The sequence below is a fragment of the Acanthochromis polyacanthus genome, chromosome 9 (assembly GCF_021347895.1).
Source record: "Acanthochromis polyacanthus isolate Apoly-LR-REF ecotype Palm Island chromosome 9, KAUST_Apoly_ChrSc, whole genome shotgun sequence".
Lineage (NCBI taxonomy): Eukaryota > Metazoa > Chordata > Actinopteri > Pomacentridae > Acanthochromis > Acanthochromis polyacanthus.
In genome coordinates this window covers 17,411,235-17,432,166 of record NC_067121.1, presented here as the reverse complement: position 1 = coordinate 17,432,166, position 20,932 = coordinate 17,411,235, and the positions used below count along the sequence as shown (strand labels likewise).

General features: G+C 39.6%; 1 protein-coding gene across 5 annotated transcripts in view; it reads right to left on the bottom strand.

Annotated features, from left to right (window-relative positions):
• The window catches only part of LOC110957685 (protein tyrosine phosphatase receptor type M), a 188,290-nt gene that overhangs the window by 88,499 nt on the left and 78,859 nt on the right, over positions 1-20,932 (bottom strand). For all 5 annotated transcript variants that reach the window (XM_051953453.1, XM_051953454.1, XM_051953452.1 and 2 more), the window contains 2 exons: positions 4,590-4,898; positions 3,244-3,353 (listed from right to left, as the gene is read on the bottom strand). In XM_051953453.1, the coding sequence (XP_051809413.1) occupies positions 3,244-3,353; positions 4,590-4,898 (419 nt within the window). The remainder of the gene's footprint in view (positions 1-3,243; positions 3,354-4,589; positions 4,899-20,932) is intronic.

The window sequence follows — 20,932 nt, the reverse complement described above, 5'->3', positions numbered from 1 at the left end:
ATTTCCAAAATTAGTGCGGTATGAAAGGACTATGGAGACAGGCTGTCTCATTACTGGGGTTACATCCGACTTGTAAAAGCAGAGGTAAATATTTTTAAATCAAAGCTGATGCAAGCTTGTGGTTTCAAGGAGAGAGGAAATACACGTAATGCATTCCTTCTCCATTAATAAACACAGGCAGCTCTGGAGGGAAGCATTAAGGTGAGTGTTTTTTTTTTTGCTAATATCCATTTTGAATAACTGTAAAGTCCCACTAAAAAAAAATGCCTCTGCTCGTAAAGGAAAGCCTCCATTATAATTCCAATTAAGGAACACAAAGGGAGTTTGGAGTGCTGCATAATTTGTGTCCATCAAGTTTTGAAATGCTTCGAGGCCTTCTCATTTAGTCTTTGTCTGTGAAATGAGTCCGTGATGCCAAATCCTATATCATAACATTTCAGGGAGAGGAATTTGAAATGACTTGTCAAGACTGGGCACATGGACAGGTTTTTACAGCAATAAAGAAACTGACAGGAAAATAATAGAAAATATTTGAGCAAATTAATATGGGCTGATTTGACCTGATATATAAAGCTTTTTAAATCACACTGGTTTGAATTTTTCTGAGGGAGGTTGATGTCAAATTTGTGACGCATTCATAAAACACAAATCATCTCAGATACTTGCATTTATAAAATCCTGAAGAAAGCAAAATAAGTGTTGATGAAAAAGAATATATAATCTGGCCTGCCATTAAATTAAGATGGCTGACAACAGTAGCTTTTATTAGTACTTTTGGTTTTCTCTGATAGTACGATATATTTTCATGCATTATATAGTGGCCATTTCCCTAAAAGGTGATGATATCCCCAGCTTGTATTTACCACTGTATTACGATGATGCAAAACCTCCTACTGCACAGTTAATTTGAATTGCTCAATATAGCTGATGAAGAATGATGATAAGAATCGATGTTAAATGTGCCGTATATATCTTTCAGTAGATGCTGGCTCATATCTGTTGGAAAAGTTGCCAGTAAAACAGCATTGACAGAGCATGGTCAAAAAGGAATGGAGCTGAAATATCTTTGATATCAGGCCTTGTCAGATATATTTCACTTTGAGTTCTTTGATAATGTCAAATCAAAGCAAGGTCCTGACTTATAAGAAGCAACTTCTGGGGAATACCAGCAGAATACATTGATGGTTGCTTTCTCAAACCAGACTGTAGCAGTGTGAAAGTGAGACACCTTGAGCAAGCTGCAAACCAGACACTCGCTTCGCCTCATGTCACCCTATTCAAAACAAGGTGATGTCATATATTAAAAATTCATCTTCTAAAATAAATATGGTCAGTTGGAAAATCTATTTCGATTCTTTACTGATTTTTTTAACTGTCTATATATATTTATATACATATATATATATATATATATATATATATATATATATATATATATACACAGTTAAAAAAATTACATACATACACGTATACACACACACACACACACACACACACACACATATATTTATACATGTATATACATATATATACTTTAACTCAACACATTGCTGTGCTACTAAGGTTTTCCAGAAGGACAGTGAAACACATTTGCCTCAGCAGAAATATGCGTGAAACTGATGAAGCAGCAACGCAAACCATGCCATTTGTTCTGAGCTCTTTAAAATTTTAAAAAGATAAACAGCTAAACCATGTTCTTGAAAAGTGACTAGATCTGAAATAAATCTACTGTTTTTATGGACATTGTTTTCCTGCTCTCTGCTGGCACCTCTTAGCTGTGTACAAGACATAACGCTGCACTCCACACATTTGCATAAACAAGAAATTGGTATGGTGCTGACTTTAGGATGCTCCTACTTTTGTTAAAATGACTGTGCTGTTAAACAATATATTTCTTTAGTTATCTGATGGCATGGCAGTGAATGGAGCATACAGCAAGCATATGTACACTGCCTTTTTGTATAAAACAGTCCTGTCAATGATTGCTAAGCTAGTCTAAATATCAAGTGTGGGCAAATGGTGACAAGAGAGAAAATAAATAGAGGAGAATCAATCTAAAGCAAAGGCTGGAGAATTACTTTCACCTTAGGCTGGTTAAGATCAGTGTGTACATATATTGTGAGCGTGTGTGGAGGCTGCATTATTCACGACTCAGCGTTGCTCCTGGACAAGGCGTGCAGGGCTTGTGGAGAGCCTTATGTCAACAACTGCTTGGTGCTGAATTGTGATGTGTTTGAGGTGTGTTTTTGAGATTGCATTTTTTCAGCATTCATATATATATATGTTACAGGACATAAGACAACGGCAGCTTTCACAACGGATTCTCTTCTAGCAAAACAAAGAAGAGTGAAACACATTCAGGCACGACTTTACAAAGGAGGTTTAAAGAGCACATCATGAAAACCCAGAATCAAGTGAACCTAACAAACTGATTCATGTTAAACTCTTCCACTAATGTGACTGGTCTAATTCAAACTTATCTTACTATAGTCAAGATGGTTGCCTTTTATTACCGTTAACACAGAGGACACATTCAATTTCAGTTTATCTCAAAGTTACTGACATACTTTCACATAAAATTAGATGCCAGCATCACATGGGAAAATTTAAGAGATCACCAAAACCATCAGAAGTTTTTTTTTCCCAAAATGAAAAACAAAAAAACAACAAAAAACAAAATGCTGTAAGAACATAAACCAAGAAATTAGTAAACAGACTCAGTTAACACAAAACTTGAAGCAATAATCAACCTGCTAAATTCTGCTGTTTTCTCATCCTATTTTCATTTCGATTCTTGCATAAATTTAAAACATAATATTAAACTTTATCAGGACAGCTAAATCTTAGCCAGTGCAATCAAAATGGAATCTCAAAATTAAACTTAAGTGAGGATTTTGGAACTGCTAACTGAACTGACCAGAACCAGGTTGGATTCTTTGATACACATTTTCAAAAAAAGAAAAAATGCCCAATTTAATGGAATAAGGCTGGTTACCAAATAAATCAAGGTACCCCTATGCTGTGTGTTCAATTAAAAGATTCACTCAAATCCTTGCTGTATAAAACAAAGCAAAAAAAAAAAAAAACCTTTTTCAACATTTTTGAGCAGCTCTGTACACTACTGCTCATTGCAGCCGTGCAAAAAGATTCTATGAAATTGATTAATCCAGGAACTAAGTCTGTTTACCATTCTAAAGGATGATCCATACTCCCAACATTGCGCAAACGCTGATGTCTTTGTACCTCATACTGAGTGATGATCCCATAGGTCTGTGCTGGTTCTCTCCACTTCAGGACAATCTTCTCCTCATAGGCACTGCCCTGAATGGACTCTAGAGGAACAGCCCCCGGCACTGTGGGAAATAACCGCAGACATACTTGTTTCTCAAGCTTTCATTTTCAAGAAAATATTTTACAGAAATTTTACACAGTTGGATTTCCTAGAGAGATAATCATTCATATGTCCTTCTGCTGTTTGATAAGTTATAATGTTGCCAATAAAAGCTAGATGGACCTAGCTTTAGTCATTTTTATTATGATTTATCCAGCAAAGCACCTAATGCTGATGTGCATCAAACAATCAATAAAAAATGCTTTTCAAAGACTGCACTACACAAACGGCCATGAGCCAAAGTAAAACACATCTTACTGGAGCTTGTCAGATTATCTGAAGCCATTGTTACCCAAGACGAACACAGTGATATGTCTTTTACAGCAAAACTGAACACTTTTCATGCAGATAAAAATGTGTATCCACCAAAAATGAACTTGTAACCCCGTGGGAACAGTGGAAATCTCCATCTTTCTGCAATGTTTGTTTGCAGTGTAAGGCTGCCAAAGAGATCTGGTCCTTTAACCCCTTGTGTGAAATGTTTTCATTCTGTAAGTGCATCAGAATGATGTGGAGATGATTTTTATCACTATTATTTCAAGATTTAAACTTGAAGAACACAACTACAGCTGTCTGTACATTTTTCTCATGAGAGCTTAAACATACAGATCCACAGAAACCCGTAGCAGTCAGATAGCGAAAAACAGTTGTCACTTTCAAGTCTCTAACCAGAGATATCTGAGCCAGACACGACTCTCTTTTCGTCAGCTGAGCCTGTTTGTTATCTGGCGGCCGCAGTTCCTTGAGACTTCTATAGAGTTCATTTCCTGTGTCTGCTGAGGCAACACAGAGGATCTTTGAGCTTTGAACCAGGTGAGACAATAACGCAACACAGAGGCTTACAGTCTGACTTCTATGCTCTTCTTCAGTTCTGGTGGTGGTTGGTGTTACCACCAGAACTGAAGAAGCCTCTTGGATGAGAGGTGAAACGTCTTCAAGGAACTTTCTTAAAGTCCAGTGGATTGATTTAAACTACTTTGGATAACCATGACCTGGATGAATGAGAACCTTCACAGACATGTCTTAACAGCTTTGCTTTACACCTTCAACTTTCTAAGAATAAATAAAAGACAACAAAATAAATTTCCATCATAAGCGACCTTAAATAATAACAATAAGAATAGCCTCTAAGCTGTTATTATACACTGCAGTTGCTGGGTAGATTTGGTTGTGTTTCACTTCATTTGCTTTCACTTACCGTCCTCATCAGTCTGAACCTCTAGCTCAGTGCTCTCCTTGACACCCTCCAAGTTGCGCAGCACCAGCTTGACACTGAGGTTGGTGAAGGGCGTCAAGTTGTGGATGGTGTGCTGAGGATTGCGGCTCTGTGTGTCATAACACACCTCCTCCCTGGTCTCCTCCTTGCCAGCCACTCTGGAGCGGTACTGGACGGTCAGGTTGTAACTGTGGCAGCGCGTCACATTGTAGCCCAGAGGTTCCCAGCGTACGGTCACCTGTTTGGACTGGATGTCCACCACTTCCAACCGTCGCGGGCCATGCATGGGCTCTGGCAAGATGGACAGAGAGAGGAAAGTGTGAGCACACATCAAGATAATCAATTAGGTCATATGAAAAGGCAGGTAGTATGGGATAGTTTCAGGAAAATCAAGAAAATTACTGAGCTCCCTGCCAGGGCGCAGAGAAGGCTCTGTTCCTTTGGGTCAAAGCAAATCTCGCACAAGATTTTTCATAACACTACAGAACTGATCAATAATTTCATTCATACTGAAATACCATTTCTTCTATTTGTAGTTTGTATATCCAGAAAATATTTTCAAATTTCAAAGCCACAGCCTGATGCTGAGCATTGCCAAACCCCATCACCGTTGCTAACTGAGTCTCACAGCAGCTGCACACACCAAGACAGCACAAGTCTGTTGGTGGAAACCCTCAGCAGGAGGTGTATCATCCCTTCAGAGCGTGCCGTTCCTCTGCTCCTTCTACCTTGTCCTCTGCCTTTTCCACTCTCTTTTCCATCTCGCCAGTGGCGGTCAGCTATTAGCACCACACTGATACAGAGTCAGCCGGCCTGTCAATCCGCACAGGAGACAACCCCCACTGCCATTCTATCACCTCTAATCACATACACTCTATATCGCCTTGCCTTTTCTCGTCTACTTTCTCCATTTTCTTACTTTCCTTCCATCTCCTCTCCTTCCATCTCTTTTCTCCATTCCCTCCATTTCTCAATTTCCCCTCTCTGTCCATCTCCTTTTCCATGACTCCCCCTTTTCTCTCTCTCTCTCTCTCTCTCTCTCGCTCTCTCTCTCTCGCTCTCTCTCTCTCTCATCCTCCTTTCCCATCTATTTTCCCCTCTTGCTTGCTGTCTCTCTCCTCTCTCCTTTCACATGGGAGGAAAGCAGCCCAAGCACAAGGTAATGGGATCAATTTCCATTCCAGGTTAAATTCGCAGTCCATTTCTCTGGAACTTAACACTTTACCACCTATTAGGAAGAGCCAGGGCTCAATTTCCCGTTCCCCAGGAGACACAGTCCAGCAATTCAGAGGCAGCTACGGCAGCCATGTTTAACATTCTGGAGGTGCATGAGGGGAATCTGGACAGGAGCTCCAGCAGACTGTTCATTTCTACAGACGGTGCAAATGAAAAAACAAACAAACAAGAAGCTGCACAACATTGCTGGTAGCCTCTTAAGGTGATTCCATTTAAATGTTTCTTTTTGTTATATTTCTGTATTTTGTGGATACCACCTGAAATAATATTTCCAACTGTTCTTTTTTTTTTTTGAAAATCCTTTCAGATACAGGAATGAGATAAAGTCCTATGTAGTGATACAGAAAATCTAAAAGACAGACATGAATTGTTTCAGAGAATTAGGTCATGACATGTATCATGACAGAAGCTTGTACAAATGGGAAAGGTTAGTGCAAAAAGAAAAAAATGTGCTCTTGGATGAAAGAAAGCTTGAACACTTGTAGATTTGACAACAACAAAACAATGGATGTGGTCTCTGCTGCACGTTCATAGAGCAGATTAAATAGCATCAGAAGGGTCTGAAGACAGAAGACGACACGCTGGGTTAGACATATGGGGGAAGGGATCTTGATGTGCACAATACAGTACACGGAGCATACACAAAGGGTTGCAAATGATCAAATAATGTCTAGAAAATATAGAAAAAAAATATTTTCGCAAAAGGAAAAAAAGGCAAATGATGTTCAAGGATTTGTAACTATAAGTCTACATTTTCCCTTTAAAGAATGTAAAAAATCAAAACCTTTTTGACTGGCTGAGACATGCTGAGCATAAAAATGCTTTAATTTTTATGAGGAACCTTTCTGCAGTGCTGTGTTGGAATACTCCTTTGAATTCAAGAGGTCATCTTAGAAAAAGGATCCGCAAACAGCACTGCCCTTCAACAGTGAACAAATCTTAAAATTTGAAAGAAAGTGCTATATAAGACATCTACCTTCAACTAGACTGATAACTGCACTGGCTAAGTAAATTGTTCAGTTGAAGCTCTAATATATAATAAAGAAATCAACTGCATATTACTTTCAAACTGCAGATATGATGCATCAGTTTTCATATTGGGCTGTCATTTTAAACAAATGCAATTAGAACCCCCCCCCCAAAAAAAAAAAAAAAGATTCTAACACAGAATTGGGAAGAATTGTCAAAGGAAAACAGGCTTCTTCAAATTGTTTGCAATGTTGGAAAAGTCATCCAGAAAATAGAAGTTTAAACCCCTTTATTTGCGGAACTATCTGTTGGCTGCACTCAGTAGGCAACGGTTACACTAAAAGCACAGAGAATTGCAGGGTGGCCAGGCACAGAAATCAAATTAAACCAGATGCTCTCAAAGTGACAAATGCACCAAAGTGTGAATCTCAAGCAGACGTGCACGAGTGGCTGAGAGTAAGTCTCATTTCTGGAGCATTCAAGGAGAATGTCATACTCCCATCTTCGTGGAACATCATAGATAATGTCAACTGCGTCCTCATTCTGGCCAATGGAGAGATGCCAGAATGGTATGAGGGGGGGAAACATAACTGTGCAGAGAAGTAAGCCATATCAAACAAATAGGACCAAAAATGAATGTACATTTAAACTGACTTATTAGTGGTAAGACCATGAGACATTTTCTTTATATCCTGGATGCACATGTTGTAGGGAAGGTACATAAAGGAATATTGGGCATGCAGTAAACTGCTCTTATGATTATTCTATAGTCTCTGCCTGGAGTTGTGTAGCAAAAAGGCTAATTGTTCTTCGGCCCTTTGGCTCCCTGTAGGGCAAATGCCAGCTGTCTGAGGGAGGCAGTAAAATGTGAGGATCTGTGGCATACAGCCAATCACAACTTGTAACCTATGACTCAGAATGACATCATCTGTTTGCATCAACAACAAGGTGCCCTGTCCATTTAAGAACCTGATCATGGTTGACTTTCACAAAAAAAAAATTAATTAAAAAAACAAAAAACAATAAACGTTTTCCAGCCTCCCTCACTTTATCCAAAATGACGGTCTTAGTGAATGGATTATTTCCCTTAGAAATCCCTTCATGCATAGATATAGGCCACGCAGCCATTTTCAATAAGGCCCATAGGCCCATGAATGACAGCCGATGAGATGAGCCTATTATCCCAGGCTGCTGTGACTGCTAGTTTAGTTTTATTGACCAAGCAGTAAGAGGCTCAGTATGAAAAGCACAAGCACAAATCACAACAAGGAATAACAGGCTATCTCTAGAAATCCATACCACTTTTTTTTTTTTAAACAATCCTCTCAAGCTATCACACACTGAGGGCGACATTGGGGCAAAAGTACGGAAAATATGACTCTAATATCTCTCTAGTACCGCAGATATTTCGAGCAGAATAGAGTTATAATAATGGCTATGAAAGCATCCCTTGGAGCAAGAAATTACTGAGGTCTATCTTATGCCAGGGCACACAGAATGAGCTCCACTGAGAGGCAGATTGGTATTCCAAGCGGTGGACAAATTATCACCTGCCCCACACAAGCCGATGTAATTGAATAATTTGAATTTGACATTTACATAGAACTATTAGTGATTTTTTTTGTCATTACAGTGTGACATTTAAATAACGTTTTTAGAAATTATCAGCACATTATTGCCCAGTGTTAATTTGAATGGGCCCTGCATACATGCTACTGGAGCTGAAGTGATAACATGATTTCACAAAACACAGAACAAAAACAACAAATAACCGCATGTTGCAACTGCCTGTCCTAGAGGGGGCTTCAAATAGTGCACTTAGCCCCTGGGTAGAACAAGACATTAGTCCTGGATGAAAGGAAACAAATTGGGCATGTCTGGAGCACAGCCACTTTACTGCGAGACGTGTGTGTGTGTGTGTGTGTGTGTGTGTGTGTGTGTGTGTGTGTGTGTGTGTGTGTGTGTGTGTGTGTGTGTGTGTGTGTGTGTGTGTGTGTGTGTGTGTGTGTGTGTGTGTGTGTGTGTGTGAAGGGGGACAGTGTCTGTTTTCTACTGTGTTTACAGTCTTACAAGGAGTAGAAGCTTCCACAGCAGCACACGCCTGGTTCCTCAGCATCTTTCTGGCTATATGTGCAGAGGAACAATTTACTTATCAGATTTTCCTCAGGCTTTGCAGCGTAGGAGTCATTCGGAAAGCCAGGATCTTTATCAGATCTGTATCGATTAAAAGCAGAAAAGCCTAGTGCTGGCATAGACTTCCATCTCCCTGCTCAGCGAACGGACCCAGGAGGGAGGAAGAAAAGACTACATCCCCAATGATTAGAAACCATCAGCAAGTCAATGTGGCTTCCGAGCCTGGTCAGCATCTCATCAGGATGAAACGATGCTCAGGTTGAGGAGGAGGAGGAGGAGGGAGTGTTTTCTGTTTGGAGACGGAAAAGAGAAATGCCATGACTTTCACATTCACATGAATGGCCAGATTCCTTGCTGGAGAATGTCAGCTGGGGCTTGTCACATCCAGGCGCCACTGTCAAAGACTGCAAAGATTAAATCCTGGTTGGACGGATGTTTTCATGTAAAGTGTTCCATTTCAGGCAGTGAGGCCTGATATTGCCGTCACTTATCTCTCCATTGTTGTGTGTTATTCATTCTGTTCTGTTTGAGCTGGGCGGACTAGAAACACATTTGTTTGCCTCTTTTTCTATTACATCTCACTGATAGCACTGCGACCATTGAGGTAATGACAAGGGTTTTACACTTAGGAAATCATTTTCATATCCCACCGAAGCGAGCGGTAATGACAGCTTTTGATAACCGACAATCACCCACCTAGAGTGCTCCTCTATGCAATCCTCTGAAGGAAAAGGAAGAGTAAGGGGGTTAAGAGGGAGAGATGAAGGGAGTCAATGTGTGGGTGGTGAGACTGAGAAAAAATATCTAAGACAGAGGAGGGTGGAAATGTCAAGGCTTTTGTTGCAATCAAATGCAACAAGTCAAACTAGGCCTTGAATCTGACACATGTACATATGTTATAATTGATAGCACTTTCAAGCCACTGTACATGGACCTTTTGTTTTGCACCATCACCCTGTACACCCATTATCAAGTCAGAGACAAATGCCCACGTGCTCAGGACATGCACACAGGCACTTTGCCCATACACCTTGGAGGCGTGGATAATCACAAGGATTTATTGAATGGTGGTGGTTGCTCCTCACTCTGTCAAGACCTTCTTTATAGGCCTCATGATAAATGGAACTGCCATGATGGGTGAGGATGAGGGGCGGAGGGGCTACAATGCTCTGGATCAAATTGAAATCAATGAATGAGCCCTGGCGCCGGACCAGACCGGACTGCCACCTTGTCTGATGAACCCCCTGAAGCTGTAGGGGTGGAGATGAATGGGTGAATGCCTTCCTTCCCACATCACTGAATAGAAAGAGAGGCAGAAAATGTGTGTGAGAGAGTAAGACATACTCTACCAGCACATATGATGTATGACAAGATTTAAGGTTGTCAAGTCAATACCGAGTCAGTGCTTGTCTTTCTTCATAAACACCAAACTACTGTATTCTGTCTTAAAAATGCCAACGTGCTCACAAAAAACACTGCTGTGTCTTTATCATTTCTGTGTAAAGTCTGTTGTCAGAATTAGACCCTACAACATTAACAGCTCGAGTTGACATGTTACCCAACCTCATTTCTAATTTTTGTTCATAATTGTCCTCATAGGCTTTCATAGTGTTAAACGTGGATGCTCATATGAAAAGAGACACATAGTTAAACAATAAAAGAGAGCTAGAGAGAAGTTCAAATCTCCTTTCATACCTCCACACAACTGCGTCAGTTTACAATGCTTTCAAAGCTATTTAAACTGTCAGAATTCAAAATATAGGACTCAAACAGGAGGCAGGAAGAAAAAGTGAGGTTTACGCCAGAAAGCTAGCATAACAAAATGGAAAGGCAAATCAAGCAAAGGGAGTCTGGCGAACTAAAAAACCAGGAACAAGCAAAATCACACAGAACTTCAAACAAGAAAACATGAGGAATACAGAGTTGGAACAGGAATGGCTGGAAAGTGACAATCACATAAGGTACAACAAATCAAATCTGGCAAATGAAGGCGAGAGACATTAGACTACACACTGATCAGCCACAAGATTAAAACCACTGGTAGGTGAAGTGAATAACACTGATTACCTCATTACAATGGCAAGTGTCAAGGGGAGGGATATACTGGGCAGCAAGTGAACAGTCAGTTCTTTGAGTTGATGTGTTGGAAGCAAGAAAAATGGACAAGTGAAAGGATCTGACAGACTTTGATAAGAGACAAATTGTGATGGCTAAAAGACTGAGTTTCGAGTATCTCCAAATTAGCAGTTGTTGTGAGGTGGTGCCAGTGTGTAGAGGTTAGTACCTACCAAAGTGGTCCAAAGAAGGACAACAACTGAACCGATAACAGGGTCATGGGTGGCCAAAACTCGCTGAACTCAAGGTGAGCGCAAACTGGCCTGTGTGTTCCAGTCATACAGACAAGCTACTGTAGCGCAAACGGCTAAAAGTCAGAATGTTGCCTGAACTTACAGAGGATCACAGCTTGCTGCATAGCAGCAGACAAAATTGCTTTCCATTGCTAAAAGCATCTCCAACAGGTACATGAGTGTCAGACCTGGAGTAGACAGGTGGCCTGGTGTGATGAATCATGTTTTCTAGACAGTCAGATTGTTTGCATGGATTAGCCAGGGAAGATTTGGCAGCAAAATGCATTGTGGGAAGAGGACCAGTGGGTGGAGGAAGTGATGCTCCGGACAATGTGCTTGTCACTACCCGTTCTGTCCCGGAAACCTGATTTGTACTGCGCATGTGCGGCAAGTACGTCACTTCCGCTACTAGCCATCTTTGCGACAGCTCAACAATTCTTTGCCTCAGCCCCTAAAGAACTGTATAAAGTAAAGAACTGGATAAAATGCTTTTTAATTTCATGTGGAGAAACAAAGCCCATTTTATTAAAAAAAAAAAGAGATTCTCTGTAACCATAGGGGAAATGGAGGGTTGGAAGTTTTAAATTTTGAAACTATGAATGATATGTTCAAAATGAATTGGTTATGTCGCCTCATAAGAGAAAATGTTAATATGTGGAATGCAATACCAAATTATGTATTCAAAAAATTAGGAAGAATTCATTTTTTACTTAAATGTAATTATAAAATTGACAAAATACCAATTCAATTATCAAACTTCCACAAACAGGCGTTGCTCTCCTGGAGGCTGATCTACAAACGCGGCTTCTCGCCAACCAGCTGCCACATATGGAACAACCAACATATACAGCACAGAAACAAGACAATATTTTACAAATCTTGGTTTCATCAGGGAGTATTATGGGTCAATCAGTTAATCGATGAACAAGGACAAATCTTACAGTACAACCAATTTATTAACAAATACCATCTCACAATCTCACAAACAGAATACACTACAATTTCCAACGCAATACGAATAGAAATTATGCAGCTCCTGAAAGGTTCCCAATTCCACCCTCTTACTCAGAAAAATGATGCCAAATTATTCATCCATAACATAGACATAACAACCAAAGTCTGCTCAAATATATTTATCAGGAATCTCATTCAACCCTCAAATCGACAGCCAACTCTTACTGGAGTTCATTGTATGGGGAAATAAACAGGAGAGGAGTGTGGCTGGTTGGCGAGAAGGTGCTCATTCACAATAAGGTCAAAGAAATATCATACAAAATCTGTCACAATGTACAGTATATCCGGCAAAAAAAACCCTGGAGAGGTTTAAATTAAATATAGACTACAACTGCGACTTTTGCCAAACAGAACCAGAAACCATCATTCACCTCTTTTATCAATGCTCATACAGTAAAAATCTCTGGAATCATAAACAAAACCTAATCCATAACAAAACCGGACACAGGATCAGCCTCCAGGAGAGCCACATCCTCTTTCAGTTTGAAAATCCCTCCATATCTTAGAGTCTTTCCCTTTTGTTGCAGACTATCATCATGCCGGGCAAATTTCATATTCACAAAACGAAATGGGCAAAGAAAAAACCAAATGGAAAATACTTTGAAAATGAACTCAAACAGTACTTTAATACAATAACATCATCATCAAACAACAAAGCCATAAAAATATCAGACTTTTTTATTAAATACTTTAAATTCCCTGATTTAATATAAACTTGTTTATGTTATTAATTATTAGTTAATTTCATCCTCTTCTGTTCACATATGGTTGTAATACTCTCTTTATATGACTCTTTGTGTTTACACTGTAATATGAATAAGTTGTTGTTACCATTTTGTGTTATTTTCTATGATCATTCTAAGTTAACACCCTGTATAACCTCTTTGTGTTAAATAAAAAAAAAAAGGTTAAAATGCCGTAAAATGCATTGAAATACGAGTAGAGGAAGTGACGTACTTTCCGCACATGCGCAGTACAAATCAGGTTTCCGGGACGGATCGGGTAGTGGATGCTACTTTGACACATACCATCTAGCTAAAAATTGTTGCTGACCTTATGCACCTTCTCATAGCAATGGTAGCACCCATGAGATGTGCTGGAAAACAAGTTCAGTCCATGGAGGACCACTCCATTTGTCCACCCACTACCATATAAGAGGGTGGCAAAATATTAGGAACACTTTTTAATATAATGCATTTTGGAGCACCATCCTTTATTGTGACTTCAATATACACACAGTAGGACCATCAAAAACTATATAACTGGACGCTTCATTCAAGTAAAATTTAAAGATGTACCTAATGAAGTGGCTGGTGAGTCAAAACACGTATGTTATGTATGTGTGCATGTCTATATACTGGCACATCTGAAATAGTTACAATATCGTAGTGAAGCATTTTTTAAAATAATTTAATTCAACAAGGTAAACTTTCATGTATTCCATTTTGTTATTATATGTAACTTGAAAGAGTTCAAGCCTTTATTTTGTTTTAGTTTTGAAGATTATGTCATGTAGCTCATGGAAATCAGAAATCCAGCATCTCAGAATTTTTAATATTTCCTAACATCAATCAAAAAATTATTTCCAATACAGAAATGTCCAGCTTCTGAAAATTACTGTTCATTTATGCAATCCACCAGCCTGTGTTACTGCTGAGGTGTTATTGAAGTCCAGGTTGCTTTTATAGCCTTCAGCTCTCTTGGATTTTTGGGTCAAGTGTTTCTCATCTTCCTCTTGACAATATCCTGTATATGGTTCTGTGTCGTTCAGGTCAGCTGAGTGGGTTGGCCAATAAGCACAGTATAATCATAATCAGCAAACCATTAGGTAGTAGTTTTGGCTTTGTGAGCAGGTGTTAAATCCTGCTGGAAAAGGAACCCAGCATCTCTATAAAAGCTTGTCAGTAGATGGAGGTGAAGTGCTCTAAAATCTCCCGGTGGACGCTTTGTTGACTCTGAACTTGATAAAACACAGTGGACCAACACCAGCAGATGACATGGCTGTGGAAACTTCATGCTGGACTTCAAACACCTTGGATTCTGTGTCTCTCAACTCTTCCTCCAGAATCTAGGACCTTAAATTCCAAATGAAATACAAAGTTTACTTTCATATGACAGAAAAAGTTTTGGGCCACTGAGCAAAAGTCCAGCTGTTATTATTCTCAGACCAAGTAAGACCTCCTGACGTCTCTGATTCAGGAATGTCTTGATCGTCGTGACTCTTGACACCAGCCTCAGTCCACTGCTTGTGAACTTCCCCCTAGGTCTTGAATCTACTTTTCTTGACTAGGCCACAGTCATCTCTGTTGCTTGTACACCTTCTCCTACCACACTTTTCCCTTCCAGTCAACTTTCCTTTCCTTATACTTCAATACAGCACTCTGCCAACAGCCAGCCTTTTCAGCAATAACCTTCGGTGGTCTACACCTCTTGTGGAGGGTGTTGATGATCTTCTGGAAAATTTCCCAAATCAGCAGTCCTGTAGTTGTGCCTTCACACATTGTTGGAATAGCAATTTACTTAAACTCAGAATGAAACATTCTAATAATATCTGTGGATTTCTCATATCCATGAGCTACAAGCCATAAAAAATAAGAAAAAAGCTGAAAATAATGACTTAACATGTAATGACAATAGAATATAAGTTAGAATTGAAAATGAAAGTTTACCTTTATGAAATGAATCATGACGAAAAAAAATATTCAAATATTTTTTGACAGTATTCTAACTTTTGGAGATACAACTGTAAATGTTTGCTAGTAGATGCATTTTAATAATTAATAATGCTTACTTACTCCCATTATGTTTTTGTAACATACTGGGTGATGCCATAGTTTAACGACTAATAAAGCTACAAAGGGTTCTACAGTTTATTAATCATGACAGTAGCATTTAGCAGTGTGGAGACAAAATAAGCACTGTACTGCACATGTTGTTGTGAAACACTTAAGATGATACTGTCATCATTAAAGATTTTTCCACAAGAAGCAAGTAATCTTGTTTCACTTTACTTCAAATACAAAGCACCTGTAGCTCATAAAAACGGTAAACATTTGATTGCAGAATTAATATATCTGTTAGGAAAATGGAAAAGGAACAAATAACTGCATATTTCATGATTTAAAATGTCAATTAAAAGAACAAACCTACCAAATGTTCCTGCCGATCAAAAGGTGAAGGAAAGCTTGAGTCTACCGACCGGATGAAGACAAATGGAAAGCCAGTTGATAGGAAGCACAGAGGCAGCGGAGGTGGAAGCAGTTAAATTAATCTTTCCTTTTGTTTCCACCAATATACTGTGCAGTGATTGGGGTCAGAGTGACAGGTAGAATGACCCTCTCCTCTCCCATCTGTCTTATTACATAAACATGCCCACACACCCATCTATACTGTCAGACTGGGCTTTGTCTTTTGTATGCAGGTTCCTCGGGAAAGTGATTGTGGTTAGGGCTTACAAACAGGAAAAACACAAGCCTTCATTTACCGATGGTAATCTGTACAGGAGCAGTGGGAGGTTACCAAGGTGATTCTTCAACTTCAGCACTTCCCAGATGGCCTGTGTGCCATTGTCATTTGTTGCCAAAAAACCTGCATGTGCCGCACTTGGACTCAGGGTGTTACCCACCGTGTAAATCAAAGCGAATTGCTTGACTTTGTGAAATGGTTGCTGCATTTTCTGATCCACCTACTTAGGAAATATATGAGACCCAAGATGTAGCTATCCAGCTGGGTGAATATAGGGAATAAATCGCAGCCTTCCTGACATTCATGTCCTTTGGTTAAGGAGGAGACACAGAAATGTTCTTCAGTTAGCGTTATACAACCTGACTGAGTGCTTGTTGGACGCCTAGGAAGGGGAATAGGCCATCTATAATTCAGCAAAAGGATGGAGAAAATCTGTGACAAAAATTACAGCAGATAGACCATGAATAATTAAACACAGAGAATAGAAACATTTAAAGACCTTGAGAAGTATTTCAGTTCAAATTTAAAAACAGCAGAAAAAAGGATCTTTCTAAGCCTGACTAAACTACTGCTATTTATCATTCTCCTGAGGCTTCAGAGTAGAGGTTACAAACAACCTCAATGATAATAGTTTATGAGGAGCTGAAGAAGCAACTCTTGAGTAGAAAGAGACTAAGTTTATATGGATGTCACCAGAGTATCATTTGTGCACATCTGTTCTCAGAATCTCAGTTCCTTCCCGTTTGGGGAATAGATGGAGTGATGGAGGTGAGGGAAATAATAATAATGAAACAGCTATAAATGCAGAGTCTCATACACTCTCCTTTTCCTTTCCAGCAGCAGTTGTTTGAAGACATGTCCTTGAGAGGAACATAATTTGCCTTTTGCAGAGCCAATATCATAGAACACAATTCGCCATTCTACTTCCAACTGCCTGTGTTAAAAATACTTTTATTGTGGTCCTCCTATAACCTTCCTGCACACCACAAACTCAATCTACCCTGTTTTCCTGGACTGACAAAAGAACACGAATTCAATGGGCCTCCAACCAAGGCTTTTCATTCACCCTGCCATCGACACTATATAAACTCTATAGGTCAAATGACTCCCAGCTTTTGTGGGTGACAAACCAAACCAGTGTTATCTGAGATGGTGGGGTGAAGTGGCTTTCTATTCATGGCTCAAGACAACAATGGTGTTAATTAGACACATGCCTAGCAAACCATTTCCTTTCCATTTAGACCAAGAGAGACAGATCTTCCCAATCTCAACCTTAGCAAAAAAGCAACTATCATAAAGGTTTAGATCTCGCTGAGGCAATTTCCCCTGTAGACATCCACAAAGCGATAGAAGGGGGAAAAAATTGCGGTTGCAGCTGACAGATCATCATTCTTCCTTTGTTAACAAAATGTTAAGGTTTTGCTACACAAGGCTTCTCAAGAGGAAAAAAATACCCCTGGTAAGTGTGACTGGAAATAGTGGAAGCTGACATCTGTAAAGGTGAAATGGTGTTTAGGTTTGGGGACTTTCTTGATAGCCTGCTAACAAATTCAGCATCAAAAAGAGCTACCGTATTTGTGTTTTATAATGATTTGAGCTACAAGAAGAAAAAAAAAAGAAGTTCTTCTTGAAAGAAAGGTCAGTCACAACCTAACCTAACATCTGGACTTCAGAGACATTTCACTGTCCTCAAGTCAGACATGAATCTTCTTGTCTATCAAAGTCAATGATTTCTTGATATATTAAGTATACACTGAACACAGGGCTGTTTATACTGTATATGGCAATTTTTCAAAAGCTCATTTTGGCAGCTGAGCAAGGGCAGAACAGGAGTAACATGAACATCAGCATTATTTTGTAAAGTTTAAAGGTGAGGATGCTGAAAGAAAAGGTAAATCTTTTTGTGAATGGAACAAATCGATATATAACTGTAGTGGTTATATGATTCTTATCGTGCCCAGTGCTCATGTGACATGTGTGAAAAAAGTGTGAGCAAATCAAGATGGATATTACACATTTTTCCAAAGCTGCACTCTCTAACCACGGTTTACTGTTCAAAGATAGGAGGAGTGGCTCTGTGCAACTTGTAGTTCTTGCATTGACTTAAAAAGTCATGCTATTAATACAATAAAACTTTTGGCACATGTTTGATCCACGTGATGATAACACCATCAACATTAAAACCACTGGCAGCTGGAATAAATAACACTGAACATTTTGGTACAATGAGGAATTCTTTCGGGAAACCTTAGGTCATTACGAAGTAAATGGGAGCATTGAAGCAAAAGCACCAGAGAGCTTTGGGTAAAGCAAACTGAGTTAATCATTTTTACGTTTCTAGAGAAAAATTGAACTTAATCTCAAAGTTCCTCACTAGAATATGTTTTATTCAAGCTCCTGATGCACATACAGAGAAACACCAAGCATTTTGCTCACTTGGTTTACTCTAGTGTCTGTGCAACTAATGCATTATATTTTTAAACTGTATTTTCATTTTTTTGGTAGGCATGAAATAAAAAAAATAAATATTCGTAGCATGTTTAGAAACCTCTTTTTCCCAAATATATGTAAAATAGATCTGGTATTTCACAAATCAACCAGGAAGCTAAATGCAAATAACCAACCTTGGTGTGAGTGAACATAATTGCACAGCTTCTCCCCACTCTCCATAGAAATAAATGGGTATTTAAGCAAGGGCTGATCCCTGATTAATTGATTCCCCCGTGTTTAATAGCAGTCAGTTCAACAGAATGGCAAAATGAAAACAAACAGATGAGACTACTCCCACGTGGTATCAGGGTGCAGATGGAGAGAACTTATAGATGGAGATGTGGATTTGGCAGAGGCTGGAATCTGAGCAGGTGTTTGGACCCAGCATGGACATCATGTACTGCCATTTTTAAAGCACCCGAGAGCCAGCAGGACAGCCGAGGCCACAGGGTGGAGATGACACACGCAGGACAGACTGTGACAGACTGTTCTTCTACCGTGATAACAAGCATGAAATTATTTCTGCTACATCACAGCAAGTGCTGTGTATAAAAAGATTTTACTCTAACTCAAATCAATTTAAAATGGAAAACACAAATGATTGACTAAATCACACATAAATCTCAAGTGCAACTGCAAATGTACACTGCGCTTTCTTTATCAGTCTTACTGGTGTGGGCAGGAAATGGTCTCTCTGTGTGAGATGGTCTCTCAGTAATGTTGCTGAAATGCAGGGCACCACGCTGTGATCCTAGGGCACCACCTGATAATACAGTGTGTTTCTTCAAGTAACACTTTCAAAGCGTGGAGGACTCTCAGCTGGTAAACAACTTCACAGTGACACATATTTCACATGGAGGGGGAGCGCAGTTACCAAATACTTGCCAGGAGAAAAAGGGGAAATTGACAAAAGTTAACAAGTTGTGAAATTCAACATCAACAATCCAAAGACTCGAAGATATGCAACGGCAAAATGTTGTTTTGAATCATCCTGCAAACCCTTGAAACCCACAAATAACCCCCTAAAGCAATCACAGAGCCTTGGATAAGACATCCTTTTGTTGTTCACTAGGAGAGTAATGGAAGTGCTTCATGGAAAAGAAAATCTTTCAAGGCTTGCGCTTTCTTCCTCTAGCCTCTGAATTGAATTGGTGGCGTCCTTGCATTATACATTCTCCATTTTACAGAAGATTGAATTAAAACATCCTTTGTCATCAGAGACATTGCTCATTTTGCAAAGTGACCAAAGCATGGCTATGAATAATTATGTGAGAGGCAGTATTCTAAAGTGGCCACAGATTTTCATTAGCACCTCCAGACAGCAGTGCAGGGAGAGGGGGGATCTAGTCTCTGGGTTTGTCTGTATCAACAGTGATGTATCACACAGCCCTGTGAGTCTTAACCGTTCAATTAGGAGCACTGCTGAGGCCCAGGCTGTCAGTGGGAAGGACTAGCAGAGAGCCGGACAAGATCAAGAGCGGCTTCCTCAAACACACTTCAGGAACCAGGGTCATCAATCTCCCCGACTGTGACCGGCGGGGTGGCCAAGGGGCAGGACCCCCACAGGAGCCGGGCCTAGCTCAGAAGGTTGCACAGGTAGGGCCATTCATCCCTATCAACCAGTCTAAAAATGAATAAGCTCATGACCTTCACAGTGGGGAGAGGAGGCAACACCCTGTGCAGAGACGGAAGAAAATACTCATTTTGATCAGCATTTCTCTGGACACCAAAGAGCATTAGACTAGGAAAGTGCTGAGGCTAGGTTTGTTTTGTTCCTCGAGTTGGCACACTAGTACAGCAAGGGAATTTAGCTGGTTAATGTTGTGAGAAGGGCAATTTGTAGAATATCATCACGCGTACTCAGTGTGTTTATGTACATGTTTGAGTTCGAATACCCACAATATAAAAGTCCAAATTTAAGGTGCCACTACGTTTCACACATCATATCAATCTGTGTTCTTGGTGAATCAGGAAGCTCACAGGCTGTTAGGAATAAGAATTAAGCACAATAAACACGTATTTAAAAAGTTAACCATGTGGTTAGGCAGTTTTTTGGCTCTATTTCTGGGGCTGATAAATCATATCACTTCAGTGACACATTGCTGTTCCAAATAGTAGGGGGATGTTAAAAGGACTTAATTTAACTTGACATTGCTCCATTGGTTAAAAGATGTATAATTTTACTCTTACAAATTGTGTGTACAAACAGTGCAAAGCTCTACTTGTTCCAGGTGCTAAATTCAGGAAGGAGACCAGCTGTGAAAGGCCAAAAAATCATGATAAAAATCTATAGGTGGAAACAATGAGAGCACGGGGAGCTTTGTCTAATGCAACAAAATAATGAACTAGTAAACTGGCAATGATATATGTTGGGCAATTGTAAGATCCTCTTATTTACTTCAAATCTAATGAGGCTTTAGAGGAACACAATAAAGCTGAAAGAACAATGGAGCCCTGATGGCTATTTATTGTATGCAGGGGGTGATTTGTAAAGATAGAAATCCTTTTTTAAATGTTTTGTTTGTAAAAGTAAATTAGGAACAGTACAAACTCAGATACAACAGGCTTAAGGCAATAACAATGAAGAAAAAGTGCTGAATTAATGCACTGCTTGAACTGCTTTGACCACTCTTTACAACTTGATTGTTGCAAATTCTGCTATCTCCCTCA